At 39.3% G+C, this 12,487-nt stretch overlaps 1 protein-coding gene across 2 annotated transcripts; it reads right to left on the bottom strand.

Moving 5' to 3' along the window:
- Positions 1-1,780: 1,780 nt before the first annotated feature.
- LOC110988205 (uncharacterized) lies at positions 1,781-10,382 on the bottom strand. 2 transcript variants are annotated; one of them, XM_022251532.2, is made up of 4 exons: positions 10,162-10,378; positions 5,854-6,206; positions 4,145-4,252; positions 1,781-2,569 (listed from the first exon to the last, which is right to left on the bottom strand). In XM_022251532.2, the coding sequence occupies exons 2-4, from the start codon at positions 6,103-6,105 to the stop codon at positions 2,174-2,176; spliced, it is 756 nt and encodes a 251-aa protein (XP_022107224.1). In that variant the 5' UTR covers positions 6,106-6,206; positions 10,162-10,378; the 3' UTR covers positions 1,781-2,173. The 2 variants fall into 2 exon arrangements, with proteins under 2 accessions (XP_022107224.1, XP_086997022.1); XM_087140896.1 differs by lacking the exon at positions 4,145-4,252 and having other exon boundaries at positions 10,162-10,382.
- Between the last annotated feature and the right edge of the window lie 2,105 nt (positions 10,383-12,487).

Here is a 12,487-nt window from a genome sequence, read left to right as displayed (position 1 = left end):
AGCCTAGTTTTGTTACTTATCCTAAAAGGTACAAAAAATTTTGTCACGGGAAAACGGAACCCTTTCTACATCCATTATGGCCTGACATTTTAGGGAAATACACTTTCACGGTACTTGAACACTGCACCTACTTGTCTATCTTTACCTTAGCTGTTTACATCAACCAGTCTTATAAAGAAACTGATAGCAATATCAATATTTTTTTGTCCATTCATATTTAGGTAAGTGCTGACTCTAACTTGGAAGTAGTGATCGTTGTTTGTTTGCAATTTTTTCCTGCCACATTGAGCGCTTTTAAGTTGGATCGAGCTATTCAACATTCATGTGAAACGAAAAGTTCACAGGGAAACTGAAGTTAAACGTTCTTCATCATATAAAAAAATTCCAATATCCTGTGGGCATTCCCACTACCCTGGAAATACGAGGCCGCGACAAACCACAATTCAAATCGTTTTCTAGCACGTGGATGCCATATCTGTGTTCATATTACTCTGTGAATTGGGTTCCTACAACAGGCGCCAGCGCATTTCTAACAAAGATTCCAATGGATTGACGGGGGGGGAGCGTTGTTGACGAAGGAATACAACTCAATCTTACCAGTTTTTATACATAAGCATAGATCTACCGATTAGAAAGACATTCCAAATAAATTCAACAGTTCGGTTGATCTTGATCGTTTATGTTACGTAATTTACCACACCATCATTACCACCCCTTCCTCAAAAACGAAAGGAACGCAAATATTGATATGAAGGAAATGTTAGGTTAGGTAGGTAGCCTAACACAGTACCGTGGGGAAAACAAACTCTCACTTCTTTGGATGCAGGGTATTTTCTCAACACGAAGCCTTTCTGATAATTTTCATATTAGATTTGTCAGATTTGTTTATCTTGCTGGAATAGGACTTTGGGGTGTACACATTTCCTCCGACGGTGAAATAAGATCAAAACAATCACTTGCAGTAGGATTTCATACCCTGATAAAAAATTTCAGTGTCACTCTATGTTAAAACTTTAATATGTAGACATTAGTGACAAAAAGCACCTTTGGCCAACGTGATGCAGGCATATTACACCATCACAAACAGTAATTGAGATGGAACGAAAATGGCCTCTCAAGTCTTTGAAAAGGCTACATAAAAGCAAGCAAACAAATATCTCTACAGTCCCCTACCCTTGTCTTGTTAACGATAGGTCTCCTTCGAAATCATTAAATCATATTACACATTACATAGTCAGCCACCTATAATGTTTATTTTGCAGCAAGGAGCCATGCTGTTGCTTACGGGCCGAGGGTCGCTTTTACCTATTCATGGCTATTCATTTTGTCAGGAAAAAAATGAAGAAACTTCTCTATCCAAGGTGTCCAGTACTTCTATATATAGACACACATACTTCCTTTTTAAAATCCCATTTCTGAGGAGGATGTTAACAAGAGGGAATGTAGCACTTTCTCTTTTCATTTCCAATCCATACCACCTGTCGATGTCGGAAATACAAACCACTCCCCAATTTAAGCATAGCCACATCCGCTAAAGCTTTGCTCCACTTTCTACATTTAGAAGAATGTGGGTTTTTTACATATACCTTGCGGTATGTTAAAACTGGAGAACCCCTGCAATAGAAACGAATGGCTGTTTTGTTTTCGTAGCCCATCATCATCATGGCCGTCTACGCAACCCGACTTTCACGGAGTTCATACGTTGTAGGCATATGCAAATGCTTGGCTGCTCATGCATAACCAGACGCCGTCAACAAGGCAGAAGCATATTTTAAGTTAATTAACCTAAGAAAGTTGGGAGCTCACTCTTGCTGACATTAACGATCAGATTAGGACCGATATTCTGAAGCAGTTAACAAAGATTTCAGAATCATTTTTGTCCACTTCTTCATTATTCTGGGATTTCTTTTGTTTGATGGCTCAGTTTAAAAGACATTCACCAACAGTAGGAATGAATCAGCATTGCAAAATTATTCAGGCCTAAAGCACTAAAGTAAGAACCTCGCCAACAGTAAGTACTCATTTGTTAGGTTATTAAGGAAGTCCCGGGTTCCAATCTAAATGAGATAGTCTGACGTACTCTCAAATTGAGAGACAAGCCATATATAGCCCATAACTATTGGGAATGATTTTCATCAGTATTGCTCTTCTGGTTACAAATTGTATGCAAGACTTAAAACTGACCAGAAAGCTGGTGTGCGGACTTCTGGCCCCCAACAGAACCCTTAGCCATTGACAGCATTTGTTGATGGTGTTGATTTTGGGGTCTGTACGGTTCATGTCCATTTAGTTGACAGTGTGGTTGCTGAAGGCAGTAACTCTGTTGTTGTCGATGCAGTTGATGTTGATATTGCATTCGTTGTTGATGTGGTTGTTGATCATGCTGATGTTGCGGGAACCGTGACTGATCTTCGAGTTGAAGCAGCGGTGGATTCTGTGTGAATTTTCTTTGGAGTGCACAATTTGGCAAGTGTTGTCTTAGTGTTTCTTCCAGCGCTCGCTTTTCCTTTTCCAATTCAGCGATGCCTTTCATTAAATCATTATTCTGGGCCTCGAGATTGTCGGATTCCTGCGGCCAAGTATTGAGTGAGAAAAGACAATTCGAATTATTTCATTAACCAGAAATTTATGGGCTATCAGATATTTATTTCGATGGACCATACGAATGCAATATATTTGCAATTTCACTTTTTGAATCAGTGTTCAAAGAATTTTTCCAAAAAATGAGAGCTCAGGACGTAAACTAAATGAAACTAAAAAAACCCATCAAACCAGTTTCATTTAATTATTCTTGATTTGTAACTAGTTAATTCATGACTAATTGAATAATAAATTAGTCGCGAATTGTGCCTCATTATTTGAATAATTTGGCGTTATTTAATAAATAACGTCAGTAAGATTTCGGTGGCACTCGCAAATGCCATGCAGTTGATTCTTAACTTTAGTAACAAGGAATTTTTCCCTTATGCGATTTCCTAAAAAATTGACTTTTCCCACAGGAGGCCTAGGCCGGAAATCATTTGCCCTGTTTTGCGAGACAAACTAATCTGATTAATAAAGCAACTAGTATGACTCGTTGTCAAATGTCATAATAGTATAGGTTAAAATATTGACCATAACTTCAGTTTGTTGTTCAGAGTTTCTTGGTACCATAAGGTTCGACAGAGTTAGTTTGTTCCTACTAGGCTAATACATACCCACGGTCACCATGATCGTATAACTTCCTTATAAAGAGGAATAAGTTAGAGGAGGGAAATTCCTGGGACATGTTAGATCCGGGTTATAGACTCACTGTGGGTCATAATTCTGACAAATTGTCAGGTGATTCGTGAAGTTTGATAATGAAGGAAATTCTTGTATTTAATTACTACATTGAGCACCCCCTCTGCGGTGGGATTGTAATGAAGTCTTATTCTACACCCTTCCTTTAAAATCTGAGAATGTACGCTGTGTTGTTACAGATTAATAAAAACCTTTTTAAACATTTGTAGATATGAACTACGGCAAAGTTGGATAAAGTAGTTTGTGACCTTGTTACACTGATTACTATCGGTAAGTAGTGTAGGCCCCCATAACGTTTGATGAATCGAAAAATGGTAGTCGATCAAATCAACAGTCAAAACCTTCTATAGGCCTACCCTGCGGTATTCCATCTCAGCTTTAAAAATATTCGATTAATAATGACAAAATATGCTCTTTTGTCGTGTTTGATATCAATGATCTTTATTCAGACATTTATTACTTCAAATGGCACAGTGTCATATCTTCGATAGTTATTTAGAGATTTTGAAATCCAGGGTCTAGTTTTTCTTTCTTTTTTATCAGAGTTCAGCATCATTCTGGATCGTTGTTTGTATGAAAGTAGTTGCGGGCTTTCTGCTTGGTTTTGCATACCAAGCACCTTGATAAACCGCAATCAAGTTTATGTTTGAAATATTCGTGAGTAAAATTCTCGGTTTTGTTAACTCTGAACTGTACCGTCATACTATTTTAGCTATCTCCGTATTTACAGTTTGTTCGATCAGAATGTGGCCATGAAAGTTTTCTGCCATGCAACATGTCATGTTTGCAGAGACTTGTAACGAGAGTTATATGACTGCAACGGTTTTTAAGACAGCGGAATAGCTTTGCATGATCTACCCACCTGGACCAAAGCGGCTGCAAGATGACGCCGTCTATCTCTGCAGCGCGCAGCGGCCAAGCGGTTCCGCTCTCTCCGCTGTTGTATCCTCGTCTCATCGTCCGGGGACAACTTGAGAGCAGAATGGAAATCAAAACCATTAACAGCAAGCAATTTTATAAAATTTCGGACAGGTTCAACAATAGAATTTAGGCTGAACTGTTCAACATTCAGCCATTTCAAAGAGCCTGAATTCCATTCCATTTTCATGTATTTGGCAAAATATAATTACATATATAAAATTATGATTGTAATTTGCTGGGTTTTAGACATCCTGTTTTCCCGTCATTTTATTTAAAGTCGTGCACTAGTGTGGACAAGGTTGGATTACAGAGTGGCAAATTGCAACGGGATGAAAATGTCATCACAAAATCGGAACGCTGATAAAAGCAAAAGGGTTATAAATGCAAAATCAGAACCCTGAAAAATTAATAAAACCATTGAATAATATCAAACCAGTGTCGTGAATCGTGCTGGAGACTCAGTCCAAAAATTGCCCGGCCGTAGAAGTTCAAAAAGTAGGGCGGGGGGGGGGAAATAACAGGTGACCACTATAACCCCTATAACCTTACTTCAGAACGACGAATTCAGAACTTTCATACCCCCCCTTCAGTACTATTGGATAAATGTCAGGTGTTGGGAAGTTGGCCCTGTTTTCCTCACCACGAAAAGGTGGGGACTGATGCAGTAGCCTATATCCCCCGAAAGTGGGGGATGCATACCCCTTGCCCCCGAGGTTTACACCCCTTCTTAAAAACAGTTTCTCAAACTCCAACTATCTTATTAAAAGCCTTCATAGAAGTTGTTAGCGAAAACACCTCCATGTACTTGCTTTCAATATAAAAAAGAAGAAAATACGTTTGACACTTTTGTCCAGTCCTCCATGATGGATTTCTGGAAGGCGCGTTTTATGCCCAAGATGGCCATGCTGTCAAGGTTTACGGTTGTCTGAAATGACAGGACTTTTACCGGACAGTTCCAGATCGACAAGGTGTAACATTTTGTCAGTTTTGCAAAATTATGTCGTAGCATAATAAGTGTTTTCCTGTGTACATATATAGACATGACCACATTGCAAATGTGCTAAGCAAGGAAGGACACGGCAAAGAAAGAAATAAATAGACATAGAAAAAAATATGGGTAGAGGCTTTCGTGAACACTGGACTGAAACAAGCCCGTGGCTCATTGCCATAATGACTGTTGTGCTGTCAAACACAGCAGGCAAGTTTGGAAAATCAAGGCGTGAAAAACTGCGCCAAACTGTCATGAACGTTGTCTAATGAATACTGTTTGTGGATTTCTCAATCTTTATCAACTTTGAAGTTTTCACATAAATGTTCAGCTTTCTTTTAACCGTAAACTTATGCGGCCATTCTACATGCACTTTGTTTGAAGAAATAATATTGTTGTTTTACTTGATGAGTTGGCTTGTCGGTGTTTTTGTTTTTCATTTGCCTTAAAGTATAAAGAATTCAAATATCCTTAATGAAAAATTACTTTGACAAGAAGCCCTGCTATTTTAACCTTAAACTCAAATCTATAGCTCTATATAGTATACAGGAAATAAATCATCTAGAAATTGAAAAATTGATCGTCACTAAATCAAGAATGTCTATCTTCCTTGTGGGTTTAGCTGTTTGGTCAGTAAGTAGCAAAGGTGGCCAAGTACTCACCGTGTTACTGGACCCTAAGTCATCCTCGTCGCTTCGCTCACCTTCCTGGTCCTCAAGGGACTCCCCTGTTAGCCTGCCCTGTCCTACATCCAGTCGAACTACGCTTCTTCTGTCGAGCTCCGTGAAGTTGAAGCTGTCTGAGCAATCAACAACGGCTTCCTTCCCGGTGAAATCGCGTATGTACTCGGCCATCTTACCGTTGTTATTGCCTGGTAATTGTCTCGTAGTTCGGAACGCTAACAGTGACACCATAGTCTCCGGAGCCGCAAAATTTCATGCAGTGAAGTATTAAAGTGTCCACCAAGGATTACATTTGAAGCAGTAGATTCACTCAGTGTTGAAAACAACAAAAACTGTTGGACACAAGAATGTAATGATTGACATTTAGCAGCTGTGTCACCAAGTTTCGTTGGAGTTTTCAACACACCTCTGTTAGGATTCAACTTCGATGGGTTTTTGTGGAAGTTTGTGAATGTGCTTGCCTTTATTCACTGAACCAAGTACTTCACAACAGGCATCAGTACAACTCGGTTTAGATCCTTTTGTATCTTTTCATACATACTCGTGAAAAGCACAATAAAAAGGTGTAGATTCGGCCTTATCACCGTATATTAGACCTCGTTTGGAATGTGTCTATGAAGAAAACAGGATCGTATCACCCGACACCTGTCTGCATCATTTTGCGAATTGATTTCCCTCAAACATAGACATTCCGCTTTATAACGGCCAGTGAAGCTTATTCAGCCGGACGAAGGAAGTATACTTTGGTTTATTAACTTTAATTCCTTGTATGGTTAGCAGGAAAACTTTGATTGACAAAAACGGTCGGATTAATAGAACTTAAATACCGGTAAGCTTTGAGAGTATGCGGGGCATAGTAAGTTCCGTGTCGGACTCGTTAATTTCTTGAAATTCTCCCACGTTAACGCATGCGGAAATAAAATTTCACGTATGGCAAAAATGCTGATGAAGTTTTTCCAACAGAGAATAAAACCGGATGGAGTTTTAATTTAAGCATTTTAGAAAGAAACTTTTGAGGCTAAAATTGTTCAGAATAGGATAAATTCCGAAGATCGGACTCAGAAGGGACCAATGTAGCCGCATCCTAGGTGATATAAGGTCCCATCTTCGAACGAATGCGCTAAACTTGATCTGACCTGCTATGGAAATGTCATTCAAGACTGTCAGTGCTTTGTACTTAGACACAGAGTTAGTTAACGGGCTGTCTCTATCTTTTTTCTAGTCTAATGCCTGTAAATAATTGTGTATGAGTATCCGTTATGCGGACTTCAGTGTTTTATTCTAAAGGACACGATCCGCTCCACTTCTAAATCTTGTGCAATTAAACAAAGGGCACTCATTGCAAAAAAAAAATGAATTATAGCTCTAGTGTTTCGGTATCAACAGTCATTATAATTCTGGAGGAAGTTTTGGACATAATGGGTGGTCTATGCGCATTCTTATTCAAGCAAGAGGAGCCAACTTGGGAAGGGTGCACAGCCACACGCTGCCTCCACACCACCGAGAAAAACTTTATGGATGTGCTATCCGACTACGGGAAGCCCAACCGCCTCGGGATTGCCATCCATGAACATACAAGTTAAGATATAAGCAAGTGTATGGTTGTATACTGCAGAGGATCGTTTGTTTGGATGACCTTAAGCCCCACAGGCTTGACATCTTTTGTTTCTGCAAACATGACCTAAATGCCACCTGTATTTATTTGCCATTTTGTTTGATAGCGAATATCGCTTTTTTTTATTCTGCAGAAGGTAGTTGATAACAAAAAGGAATGAAAATACAACGGATAAATAAACTAAAAACAAGGTGTTGTGATCAATTTAGTTATTCCAATTTGAGTCATAACAATTTGTCTAAGGTAGTTTTGTGGCTAAAAACATCCAAGTGACGTTGCAAAAAATTACCAATATAGGACGTGTGAAAATCATATTCACGCGCTTTGTCGTGATATCATCAAAAAGGATGACGAATAAATAAGTCATGTCACGTGAACTTATTTATTTGTAACTGCTGTAGTACGATCGTCAACTATCCTCGTGTTATTTCCTCTAAGGTGAACTTTTCTACCCTCTCTACTAACAGTACTTCCGCATTACAAGCCAAGGTATCGCGTCAGGGGTACTGACGAATCACAACCAAAATAATTTCAATGTGATCGTTTTGGTCAATTTCAGATGAAGTTATTTCAAGTTTTGTATTCATTAGAAACACGAAGAAGCGAAAGGGTAAAATGAATTCCAGTTAAAACTGCTGAGCACAATTTAAGTTAGGAGCTAAATAAATTATTCTAACCATCCTTTTCACAAGCGCGTATACAAACCGTAACCAGGGGAGGGGATAAAAGCCATTTCTACTTAAAACAAATGCGAATAATTATGATAACATCAGAAAAAGAGTTAAGCACGAATGCTCTGTACTCTTGCGAAATGATTAAAAGAAGTTAAATGGTCAGCCCTTGTATAGAGCAGAGTTAGTACAAACTGCCTGGAACTTTTTTTTCAGAAAACAAAACAAAGCAAGAAAAACAAAACTGTTGATATTGATAACAAAAACCTGAATAATTGATAATTAGTCAGTTTGGTTCTCTTTTTTGTAAATAAATAATGTCACATCCCCAATAGCAGTAGCTATTCCACATTTCAACTCTATGGAACTTTTTTTGTCTCAAGCATTTTGACGGGCCACCTTCAGGTGAGAATTAACATCTTGCGATAGTTGACTTGGGGCTGGAGCAGTGACGTATCCCGCGGGGGGGGAGGGGGCAACTTGGCCAAGGCTCCCCCAACGTTTAATTTTTATAAAAAGAATATATTTTATATGTGAGTAGGGATGAAAGTATATCCATTCATCAAATATTAGCACCAAACCCTAGGAAAACAACACCAGCAAACAAAAGCAAGGATGTCAGGACCGTGAGTGAGACTTTGGATTTTTTCTCCCCCAACATCATGTTGAATGAGTACCAAGTCGCATTCGCTTCTAAATTTGCCCCCCCCCACACACACACTAAAAGCTGGATACGTCGCTGGGCTTGAGTGCACTAATTTAAGAGCTCATTAGCATGAAAACTGCCTCAAGGTTTTTTTTTTTTTAAGGACATTGTTTGGCCAAAAATAATTGGGACTGTGTAAAATATACATAGATCAGGATCAACTTTTTAATTCCTGGGGCTCCCAATCGATGATACAGATGATAAAATTACGGTTCAAAAAATAGTCCAATGCCCAAGAAAATAGAGAGATGTCATATGAAAAGTGGCTGCGAGAAACTATCACTTGGGGGGGTATGAGTTGGTTTTCCTGGAATAATTAAAACAAGTATTGGCTAACCCAACAAAACGTTTAAAATTGATGGAAAGATAAAAGACAAGATGACAATTTTAATTTTGTTTGGCAAACTCCAGTAATGTCGGCTTGCATGTTATTGTCCCCTGAACTTTGTTGATTTTACATTGGTTTTAATGAGGCTTGAAATGCACTTCACCCTTGGTGTCCGAGGCAACTCAGAGAGATTTCATGCCAAATTGGCTGTTTAGGGGATGGATGACATTCTCGTACTGTTGCAGGCGGATAGGTAGGACCAACAGTCTCAAGATATTCGGACATACACTACGACAACCATCTTTAGTTGTGCCCACTTCCAAGTCTAAGGTCAGTAGCACCTTGAACGTTCCTCAACCCTAGACACTGATAAAGTGAGCTAATTGCCCAGACTTGTTAATTTTTACCGTCGTTTAATCTTGGAGTGTTCTCAGGTGTTCGATCCACTCAAAGAAATCAGTATCGATGTCATGGAACATATCTGTCACAGCTTCGTTTGTAGAATCCCAAGCAGACGCCAGGAAGAAACACTAAAATCTAATTGTAGGATTCCGTTTGCGATGGAATTCTGTGCATAACCCCAGAAATTTTGTGCTACTTAATAGGCTCAAAGGTCGGAAGACAAAGCAACATGCATGCACGAATAAGTGAAAAACACGTAAAATACGTTGTCACAACGAAGCGGAATTTTGCATTTGGCGAGAAATTTAATTGCGGTGTCGTTGGTCTGACAAAGCGTTAGCTTTCCACGTCCAACTTGGTCTTATCGTCGCGGAGGTATTATGTCACGTGTATATGACCTACTGAAAAGTCAAGGAACAACAGACATCCAGCAAAATTATGTTCAGCGTTCTCGTAACCAAAGCAGGGTGATGACATTAGATGCAGAGATTGGTGCAACTATACAAGCATACTCGAATAGAGGTTTAATCACTTCCATAAATTAGAAATATTTTATCATACGTACCTGTATGTGCTAAAGATGCTCATACTTTCTTGATGGCTGATTGCAAAGGTATTGTGATGAAATCTGTTGAAGCAGGAAGGCTTCACATTGGTGGGTTCTTGTCGCGACCAAACTCTTCAAAACGTAGAGTAAACCCCTTTTTCTGATGCTGATAGCTACGAAAATGAATCGTCACATGCATGACCTTGTTGGAACAGATCAGAATCACCTTTTGCCAAAAGTTGAATAGGTTTCCTAGAACGAAAGGAAACACCAAGAATAAAGTCGAATTCTTTAGCGAGCGAATTCACAATCAATAGGCCCTAAGTGAACAAAAAGCTGTTTATGAGGGGGTGAGACCTGAATATGCTTGCTGTTGAATTATAGCCGAGCAAAAGCAAGAAAAAGTTTCAGTAGTGATTTCGTTTACTGGTTGCCTAAGTTCAAAAAGACGTGGTGGAGATTGAAAGTTGACAGCAGGAAATGACGAATGTGATTTACAATGACGCTTTGCAGTGTGAAAAGTATGGGTCAATTTCTGTTACCATTCACGAGACTGTTACATAACTATAAATATAGGGGGTAGCGCGGGTCACCTATTAACCCCCAAATTAAAGTGCCAGACGCGTAACGTAGAGTCCCCCCCCCGGGGGGTGCTGAAGCTCTTAACCCACAAAAAACTAGTTCACAACCGATTACAACTCCTTCTTATTTAGATACCATTGTGTTAACACTTTTGCTGGGAAACAACAGTTGCGACGTTTGGTCATAGACAAGCCGAATACCTTGCTCAATCATGATGTGTACACAGCAAAACTCTCTGTTACCTGAACGGTATGGGTAAAGTCAAACCAACATATCGTTTTTATTTCAGCTTAAATTGAGTGTAAAAGCCTCATTAAAAAACTATCGTGCAAATTCACTCGAGGATTACAAAATAAAAACAAACAAACCTATCACTAAACAATTTCATAGGGACGACGTTATTTAGGGGAAGGTTTATTGTACTTTTCCCATAATTAACAGATTTCATTAGAGAGTTCATTCTTGATTCTTGTTGTAGGCCAACAGTTTCATTTGTTCTGTACACCGTGACACATTTCAATAGTTTCTTTGTTTACTTATTTAGAGGAAAAATTCAACATTTTTTCATCTTCGCTATCGGTATAAATACTGTAAACATTACTCGAATGGAAAAACATCCAGCTCTACTTCTAGGGAATAGGGGGAACTATCTCCCCAACTGGAAAAACGCTGACAATACGACGATATAAATAGTGACTTGACGGTGTTTGGGGCAAGCATCTTCCGTCTTTCTTACCGCGAAGGAAGAGGAAGTATAACTACAGCTACTGCTCCCGGATTTGCCCGATTCAGAACGTTAGGAACTTGCCCGATTCAGAGCGTTAGGAAGGAAATACAAAATGCTGTGTGTTTGCAGGAAGTGATAGGAAGTTAGTGTCAGTAAGTTTAATGGTTTGAATGGAAGCGGTGGATAAAAAGGGGAGGAGCTACAGAGCCGCAACAAGGGGTGAACAATCTTATCTCATGATTCTGTTCTTAACTGATCTATAATTGCAAACTGCGTCTTGTGATAGAACTTTATTACACGGAGGTTTATTTGTGTTTTCTTTTTCAAACACCCGTTTATGGTGAAGCGGAGTTGCAGTCCCATGGGTAATTTTGAAATTGCTCTTAAAAACGTTTTTACCAAATCTTTTGGTCATTTCTTATTTAGAAGCATTCACATTTCAGTGGTTACGGAAAGCGTCCCCCTTTCTTTCTGATTTATCCGACACGCCCAAGATGGGCAATCTTTTTGGGCAAAAACCAGTGGCGTGTCCAAGTCTTAGGTCGGGGAATGGAACTTTTCGTCTAAAATGACGGTCCATCCTCTTTAAAAGTCCTAGTGACCTAACCCCCGGTACTTGGTGGTATACCGGTACCACTGGGGGAAACTGTTTGTAAATAGTGCCAATTTCGATTAAAAAAAAACCGGAAACATGTCCCTGTGGATCCTCACCCTTGCTGGATACGCCACTTACAAGAGCAGTCGTTTTGATAGGGAGTAGTTGTCAGCGGTCCGATAATTAGAGCTCAGGTAACCAGTCTAATAGACTTTCTTTTATTTCTTGTCAATTCTTGATTTGGATCTTTTCACTCTGACGAAAATAGCAATCACGTGGGGGTTAAAATTCTTTTATAACATCAGTACAAGATTTGTCCTGTAGGAACTGTACCTTAGAAGCGGCTGTCCCAACTTCTGATCTGACCCGTGGGTTGACTAAGTAACTTGAGTTACAAAAATGCGATCTTGACAGAATAACCAAAGTAGAGGCACACAAGT

Source organism: Acanthaster planci, linkage group LG01 (assembly GCF_054643075.1).
Source record: "Acanthaster planci isolate LZ-2023a linkage group LG01, COTS_SCS, whole genome shotgun sequence".
NCBI classification, from domain to species: Eukaryota; Metazoa; Echinodermata; class Asteroidea; order Valvatida; family Acanthasteridae; genus Acanthaster; species Acanthaster planci.
This window is presented reverse-complemented; position numbering and strand designations above follow the sequence as displayed.

Coding starts and splice junctions, on each gene's coding strand:
- LOC110988205 (XM_022251532.2), bottom strand. CDS start 6,105: ATGGTGTCACTGTTAGCGTTCCGAACTACGAGACAATTACCAGGCAAT. Junction 4,253..5,853: donor ACTTAGGGTCCAGTAACACG/GTGAGTACTTGG, acceptor TCTGCTCTCAAG/TTGTCCCCGGACGATGAGAC. Junction 2,570..4,144: donor TTGCAGCCGCTTTGGTCCAG/GTGGGTAGATCA, acceptor ACTTGGCCGCAG/GAATCCGACAATCTCGAGGC.